Here is a 9,396-nt window from a genome sequence, read left to right on the forward strand (position 1 = left end):
TATATATATATATATATATATATATATATATATATATATATATTATTAACCAGGATATTCAACCCGCTATGCGAGCCGACTAATCCCAGGACAACCACATGCTTTGCAGATAGCCCGAAGTCACCGCATTTGAACCTCCATGATCACAAGGGGATTTTTATTCCTCCTTGGATTTGAACTTGTAACCTCATAATACTTTTGACCTTTGGAGTCAAACTCAAACCAACCAGACACCACCTCCTTATGGTTAGATAGTTTAAAAGCATACCCTACATTCTATGAGTAATTAAGGAGATCTTTTTTGTCGATGGATATACTTACCATAACCCAGTGTTTCATGTCATCTCGACTAAGCGATTCGGATCTCCCTTTTAGGTTGAGGTCGAGCAGCGAGTCCAAAATATCATTGTTTGTAGATGAAACACCATCACATGATGATGAACTCGATCTTGTGTGAATCCGTTGATCAATGATTTGATCAAGAATAGCTAGCAACTTCTTACCATAAACATTTCCACGCCGTATTAACCCTTGTGGATCGAACAATTTAAGTATTGGGAAAAAGTCCGCAATATTAGGCTTCCCCGCAATTTCCATCAAACCACATACCGCCTCCTTGAATTCTTGCGACGTCGCAGAGTCATATTGAGCGAAATCCATAGAGCACACTAAATTGGAGATAATGTTGAGTAGTGTCGTAAACATAGCTGCGCCTATGTTTACGGGCTTTTCATGTTTACAACATTGGTTAACATGATCAAGAAGTTCTTGTACCTACAAGTAAAATAAGATGTTAAATGAACATTAAAGATACACCATTTAATACAAATTGGAAGTGAAATCGTGATTGAAGTTATATTACCTTCTTCCCTAGTAGGAGGTCGATGGCTTCTAGACGTTGCACGGGGTACAAGTATTCTTTAAGTAGTCGTCGTTGTCTTCGCCATTGATCTCCGACCGACAACCAGGCTACGGAGTATTTATCATGGTCCACCACGCGGGCGGTGTCGGGAAGTGATCGGCTAGAAAACGACATATCATGTGTGAGAAAGAATTCTTTGGCAAGATTGGGTGATGAAATGACAATGGTTGTTCTACTTCCGAGCTTAAGCGACATGAAAGGACCGTAACGTTTGGAGAGTGTGGCGAGAGAGCGGTGGGGTTTGTCGGGATTGACTTGTAAAAGGTTTCCGATGACCGGCAAAGGGAAAGGTCCCGGCGGAAGCCGCGAGTTGCGGCGGCGGAAGACGGTGAGGGCATAGAAACATGTTAAAAGGAACGAGAGTACGAGAAAGAAGGTTGGATGATCCATTGATTTGTGTGGAGTTGTGGGTGAGTTTTCAAGTCACTGCACACTTGAACTTATAAAGGTTGGTGACTTCGTGTGTATCGCCCATAACTTTTAGTGTTTTTTTATATATCGATATTATATTCATTAAATATTTTATTTACTTAATTATTATATTTAATTATTTTATTCACTTAATTGTTTCACTTGTAAACTTTGGTAAAAATTTTGAAACAATTAAAATTGATACATGAACGAACATTATGAATTTTAAATAAAAATCATTGTTTTTTATTTATAAACTTTGATTATCTAGTTTCATATATGAACTTTGATTATTTGGTTTCACTTATGTATTTAAAAAAAAATATGATTGAACTTTTTGGTTTTACCTATGAATTTTTTGGTTAAACAAAATCATTTAAATATTATTGTTGATTATTTTCCAAAAATAAAATATGATTATTTTCCAAGAATAGAAACTCATTTAAATATTATTATTTATTATATTCTAAGAATATAAAATCATTTAAATATTATTATTTATTATATTCTAAAAATATAAAATCATTTAAATATTATTATTATTATCTTCCAAAAAATAAAAATAATTTGTTCCAAAAATATCATTCATTTAATATATTTCTTCTGTTATCAGACTATAACCTCCAATTTAGCCACAATCGTTGATCAGAAAATATAAGGCTCAGATATATTAATAAGGTTAATACTATTTATTTAATTAACAAATGATTGTACCGCTATTTTAGAAATACTAGAAGGATACTCGTACAATGCAGCAAGATATATCTCAATTTTGATGTTTTGTTTTATTCCGTCTCTATAGATGTTTTAATGCGGTGTCTATGTGGTTTTGAGAAAGAAATAATGATTTTATTTTTGAATAAAATATAAATTTGAAGATATCATAAAATTTCGAAAATAAATATATATCGATATTAATATCAAATTAAATATTTAAAAGTTCTTGTTTTTATGTAATTTCTTTAATTCAATTTTTATTGTAATTTAATTTAAATTTAATAACAAAGTAATTTATTTTTTATTTTAATAAATTTTTTATAAGAAAAATAATTAATTAATTTGTTAGAATTCAATGACTATCCTAATTATATTTTGGATTTTTTATATTTAAAATGAAATGATTATCTTCTATTTGACTATGTTTATCTGCAGTTACTTATACGAATCCAAACATGAAGCTTAAAAAAAATGTACTTACACATAGTTTATTTGTAATCTTGAATTTAAAGTAATATGCATTAATAAATCGTACTTCATGCATAAAGAAATGATTTTAAAGAGTTTTTGTCAAATGTTTTATAATATAGTATAGATTATATTTAAAATGAAATGTTTATCTTGTATTTGACTATGTTTATCTGCAGTTAGTTACATGAATCCAAGCATGAAGCTTAAATAAGTTGTACTGACGCACAGTTTATTTGTAATCTTGAACTTTAAGTAATATGCATTAATAAACAGTACTTCATGCATAAAAAATGGTTTTCCAGAGTTTTTGTCAAATATATTATAATATAGTATACATTATATTTAAAATGAAATGTTTATCTTGTATTTGACTGTGTTTATCTGCAGTTAGTTACACGAATCCAAACATGAAGCTTAAATAAGTTGTACTTACGCACAGTTTATTTATAATCTTGAATTTTAAGTAATTTGCATTAATAAACAATACTTCATGCATAAAAATGGTTTTTAAGAGATTTTTTCAAATGTTTTATAATATAGTATAGATTAAAATGAAATGTTTATCTTGTATTTGATTATGTTTATCTGCAGTTAGTCACACGAATCCAAACATGAAGCTTAAATAAGTTGTACTTACGCACAGTTTATTTGTAATCTTGAATTTTAATTAATATGCATTAATAAACACTACTTCATGCATAAAAAATGGTTTTTAAGAGGTTTTGTCAAATGTTTTATAATATAGTATTAGATTATATTTAAAATGAAATGTTTATCTTGTATTTGACTATGTTTATGTGCAATTAGTTACACGAATCCAAACATGAAGCTTAAATAAGTTGTACTTACACAATGTTTATTTGTAATCTTGAATTTTAATTAATATGCATTAATAAATAATATTTCATGCATAAAAAATGATTTTTAAAAGTTTTTATCAAATATTTTATAATATAGTATAGATATACGCATTATATAATTTATATTTATGTATATAATATTTATATATATAAAAGAATAATTTGTACATAAAGGGTCAAACGAGAATAATATGTATTTAAAAGAATAAAATATACTTTATATAATATCATATACATATATATAACATATATAATATAATGATTAACATATATTTTGTTTCATAATGTGTTTGTTTCCATGTATTCGGTTTACAATGTGAAAATATTTGATATGTTTGTGAAATAAAAGATACTTGTAAAATTTTTCACATTGTGAGCTGAATATATATGAAATATACACATCGTGAAACAAATAAATGTTAATGAATATATTAAATATTGTACTTAGATGGAAAAATCATGTAAACCAAAACCTTAAGATAAAAATTCTCACGGATTTCACAAATTTTGGAGTTCTCAAATAATTAAGGTCATATATATAGATCTTTTACAAACTCAACCATTACACTATTAGAAAACTGGGTATTTCCAGCGGACAACAAAAAAGTCCAGTTTCATTGACTGCCGACGGAAATCCGCCGGTAAAAATATTCCGACAATGTTTCCGACGGATTTTAAAAATTATTTTTTATACAAAATTATTAACTCTAATTACAATAATTACCGGCGGATTTCTACCAGATTTTTGATTTATTTTTTAAGATTATTGTCGGTCGGAAAATAATTAAAAAGAAAAAATTTATTATTTTAAATTACCGGCGGATTTCCGGCGGATACCGGAGGTCGTTGGTAATTTAAAACAACAAATTATTCAAGATTTTTCTAAAAAAAAGAAACTTAACACTTTTCGGCGGATTACCAGCGGTTCACCGTTGGAAATTGTTCTGGCGGATTTTTTATTTTTTTTTCATTTTCAAACTTTTGGTTTTATATATATGTAAAATATTACATATATTCTTAATGGATCATATTGGGTTTAAAGGATCGTACTGGGCTTTAATGGGCCGTATTGGGCTTTAATGGATGTTAGTTGGGCTTTAACAATTCTATTGGGCTTTAGTGACTTCCCTGCTTATGTTATGCTTTCTGGTTGGAGGACGCATGTCAAGTTAGCTTGCTCATATTACATGGGGAATGCATGTGCGTTCCAGTTGCGAAGCGGAGAAAAGTCATGTTGGTTTGACTGTCATCGCAAGTTTCTGCCAATGAGACACTCGTTCAAGCGTGATAAGAATCAATTTCGTGTTGGACATGTTGAAAAAGCTGGTCCACCCCCTCTGCTAACTAGGGAGAAAATATGGGCACAAGTTCGTAGCTTTCCTATGATCTATGAAGGAGTCTCACACGGATTAAGATAATATAAGAAGACAGTAACCTCCAATTGGGTGAAGAAGAGCATTTTCTAGGAGCTACCATATTGGCACACTTTGTTGATCTGGCACAACCTAGACGTAATGCACATTGAAAAGAATGTGTTTGACAATCTCTTTCATACTATCATGGACACCTCAAAATCAAAGGACAACATAAATCAAGGAAATACATTGAAAAATAGTGCAATCGACCGGAGTTGCATGTAAGGGAGGAACGAAATAAAATCTTTAAGCCAAAAGCTTCCTATACATTGAACAAAGAGTAGGTAGGAAAGTTGTGTGAATGGTTGAAAAAGCTTAAATTCCCAGACGACTATGCTTCTAACATAGGTGCATTAGTAACGTCGAAGATGGTAGTTTCTATGGCTTCAAAAGTCATGATTGTCACGTGTTCATGCAAAGACTGCTCCCTCTTTCTATAAATGGGATGATACCGGCTTCGATATGGGATGCTATCACTGAGTTGTGTACATTCTTTCGTGCAATATGCTCGAAGGTGTTACACGTTGACGGCTTGCTTCAATTGCAGACAAGTATAGTGGAAACTATCTGCAAGTTGGAAAGAGTCTTCCCCTCGGGATTCTTTGATTTCATGGAACACATTGTGGTACATTTGGCACATGAAGCAATAGTTGGAGGTCTGGTTCAATATCGATTGATCTATCTCTATGAGAGACGTCTAGGGTCGTTGAAAAGGACAGTGAGAAACAGAGCAAGGGTAGAAGGGTCAATTGTAGAAGCATATTTGGTTAATGAACTATCTACCTACTGCTCGTTGTATTTTGGAACAACGGTAAAGACACGGCTAAACCGTGAGCCTAGGAATTTTTCCCCCGATTGTTCATCTTTGGACCAACGGTTAAAGATATTTAAAACACTGTGTCGAGGATTATTTAATAATGGCGGAACACATATTAATCTATCGGATGAAGATATGCACAAAGCTCACACATACATTTATTTAATTGTGAAGAATTTTTTTCGTTCATAGATATCTTAAATAAGGAGATTAAAAGTAGAGAGTCATATATTGATGAAGTGGGTCTCGAAAAACGTAGAGGCGATCACTTTGCTAGATGGTTTCATACCCACGTAAGTCTATACGTATCAACTTTTATTCATCATTATTTATATGTGCTTAATAAAATATTACAAATGACATGATTGTAGGTTATGTCTTGGTCCAACCCTGCTTTAGATCTTGTTAGGATTTTGGCATACAAACCGCTACGTACGGTTTAGAGACACCCGGGGTTATTTGTAAAAAGTTACAAGTTCCACACGCTAGCTTACAGTACAAATCACACTACACATAATAGTGGAGTATGCATGAGAGGGTCTTGTTACTCAAATTACAAGGCCGACTACTATGGATTGTTGGATGAAGTCCTAGATATAGAATATCATGGGTATGAACTCGGCCGCTGTGTTGTCCCAATATTCAGATGCACAGGGTTTGATATAGTTTACGCCGTAAGTTGACCTAAAACATAATCTAGTGGACGTCAAACACAGATCAAGAGTTCGTTCAGACGATCCGTTCATCCTAGCATCACAAGCTGAACAAGTCTATTATGTACCATATCCATCGAATTTATTAAGAGATTGGTGGTCTATGGTGAAGACAAAGCCAAGAGGGGTCTATGACTTAACATCGAGTACCCCTAAAGTACCGTCAGATGAAAATATGGACGAGGAACAGTTTTTCCAGAAAAATGATAGAATAACCCAAGCTGAGGGAAATGAAAATGTGCAAGAACCCATCCATCTTATCACAGGGGAAGACAACATCGAAGTTGCCAATGATCGCCGCGACAACTGGTATGTTGATGAGAGTAGTGATGAAGAAGAGGAATTCCAAGACTTGAATAGTGGCTCTGAGAACGAAGAACTTGACTTGTTTGATCACTCCTCAGATGAATAAATTCTCATGTTAGTTTTAGTCTTAGTAAACTTTGTCTAGTTGTTTTAAATATTTATTTTTTCCATTTTAAAATTTTAGTAAGCCATTGTTCGACATCTATTATTGTGTAGAATATTTATCGTATACTTGAATTATTGTTGTAAGTTTTCTAACGTTGCTTTGTAGAAAAATCGACAATTCGGATTACTAGTCGAGGTAGTGGCAGTACACCTAGTCGCGGTACGGGTAGAGTATCTAGTAGTACTTCGGCACACCCAGAGGAGATAGAGTCTGGTCGTGGTAGCGCTGCTTCGGAGCCGCTTCCACAGCAGTGGACAGTTATTGGCATCCGCAACAAAGAGTAAATATATTTATATATTTTAATTGATAAAAATAGTTATTCTTTGTATTGATTCTAATTCAGTTCATTATTTATATAGTTTTAGTGACACCAGAGTGATCCGTCGGATCACCAAGATCAATCGAGAGATGCTTGATGGCCCATGGATCACTTAGAAAAAAATCCCAAGGAACGTGAGACGCCGAATGTGGGAGCGGTTCCAAGTTCGTGGTGTATATTCAACTTGTTATATTTTTGCTATTTTTTTAACCTAAGAATCGACTAAACTTTTACATACAGGGCTACTACACTTGGGATTCGGCTTTAGACGCCCAGATTCTAGAGACATGGGAGAGAAAGTTGGCCAAGCCATATAATGAAAACTTGAGTGCCGCGAGGAAGAAAGCTGGGGAAAAAGCAAAGAGAAATGAATTGACTTTTAATTTTTTTAAACCATATATAGGATGACTATTCAATGGGTGTCACCTAAAGATATGGCGATGATCCCTCCACCTATCCCTTAGTTGATAAAGAGTTGTAGGAGCAAACGATTGGAAGCAATAGAGGTTGTCTATTTGGTTTGGGTACAACCAGGATCCCAATTGGGTCTTGACTGGGAACTGCACACAAGGTGGTCCATCGTCTTCAGAGAGTTGGGTATGTGCCTCTTGTCCTTTGATAATATTTATCGATTTAGTTAATAATTCATATCAAATATTATAAAATTTTCTTTATTTTATAGAAAATTGAAGCCTTAAAGACCGAACTTAAAGATTTACCAAGAAGAAAATCGACACCGATGAACGATGGATGAGAAGTGATGGCGGGTAGAGGAGGAGCGACGACGGGTAGAGAGGACGAGTAACGACGGATGGAGGACGAGCGACGACGATAGAAAGAAGAGCGACGGCGGAAGAAGGAGGAGCGACGGGATAAACAACTTCAAGATATGACTGCTTTGGTCAGACAGTTTAGTCAATCTCAACATTTCCCTCCGCTACCGAATTCAATATCGTTTGTTGTTTGGAACAATTTAGTTTTTCTTTGAAACAATTGTGTGCTACTTTAAATTATTCGGGATAATTGTTGTTTAGTTTAAAGTATGATATTTAGCTGCATTTCATATTTTTATTTTTTTTTAATATTTTACAAATTTATAGGTTTTAAATATTTATTGAAAAAATATTTTAAATTTAATAATTTTATAAATTTCCGGCGGATTACTGGCAGATATATCAGCCGGAAACATTTAAAAAATTAAATCAATTTTTCGGCGGATAAATTTACCGGCAAATTTCTGGCGAAAATATCCGTCGGAATCTTAATTCACTTTAAAAAAAAACTTAAATTATTTTCTTAATTTAATCAATATTTTTTAAATAAATCGGGGTAAAATTTCCGGCGGATTCCAAAAAAAGATCCACCGGAAAATTAATCACCAGCGGCTTTATTCATCGAAAACCCATCGGAAAATGTTTTTTTTCCGACGGATAGATCCGCCAGAAATGTGGACTTGTTTGGTAGTGTTGGTATAACCATACAATTATGGGATTGTAGATGGGGTGATTATTATCTTTCAAATATAAATAACAATTCCTTCCAATATCACCGTTCATTATTTTTACCATATTTTTTCAATTCTATTCTATTCCAATTTCTTCCACTACAAAATAAAGAGAATCACCAATGATTTTTTTGTTGGTATTAACCGACGGATCTGTGGGGGAGTGACCATCCCAAGTGATTGAAAATCCGTCGGTAATTATGATCAGCGGCCATATTTTATTCGACGATAAGATTCGCGAGTGATGACTTTTTTCGACAGATTATCGACGGATTTTCTCGTTGATGAAGTCTCTTTGTTTTGTAGTGTTTATGGATTCAAACCCATATCTAAAAAGGGAAAAAGCTAAACAAACCAACTCTATTTTTAGAAACTTTGTGTCATATTTGTAGTTTCAAAATATAAGGGAACTTAACAAAATGATGTGGTAAACCCTCTATAAACGTAATTTTTTTCATGATGATTGAGCAATTAAGCAGTGGCTCATGCCATTGTATGTCCTTAAGTCGGTAGAACCGTATTTTTCATATAACTCCATATTACTTTCAAAATTTTCATAAAACGTTGGATTGTATCCACATCATTTGTTATGTCACTGTGGTAACCAATTAATGCTTAAATTTGTTATATAGGTAACTAAGTCTCTAATCATTAGGGGATTGCTAATGGCACCCCCTTAATAGGGGTGTTGATGAGTTGAGAATTGAATTAATCATTTCTTTTAATAACCATTAACTCAATTAATTATGTATTTATATTTTATTAATTTGTTTTA

At 32.8% G+C, this 9,396-nt stretch overlaps 1 protein-coding gene across 1 annotated transcript in view; it reads right to left on the minus strand.

Moving 5' to 3' along the window:
• Positions 1 to 1,312, minus strand: part of LOC112526426 (geraniol 8-hydroxylase-like) — a 2,599-nt gene extending 1,287 nt beyond the window's left edge. The window contains exons 1-2 of the mRNA XM_025136710.1: positions 863 to 1,312; positions 322 to 774 (exon numbers count right to left, since the gene is read on the minus strand). Of these exons, the coding sequence (XP_024992478.1) occupies positions 322 to 774; positions 863 to 1,312 (903 nt within the window). The remainder of the gene's footprint in view (positions 1 to 321; positions 775 to 862) is intronic.
• Between the last annotated feature and the right edge of the window lie 8,084 nt (positions 1,313 to 9,396).

The sequence above is a fragment of the Cynara cardunculus genome (genome assembly GCF_001531365.2).
Source record: "Cynara cardunculus var. scolymus isolate 2C chromosome LG 14, CcrdV1, whole genome shotgun sequence".
Lineage (NCBI taxonomy): Eukaryota > Viridiplantae > Streptophyta > Magnoliopsida > Asterales > Asteraceae > Cynara > Cynara cardunculus.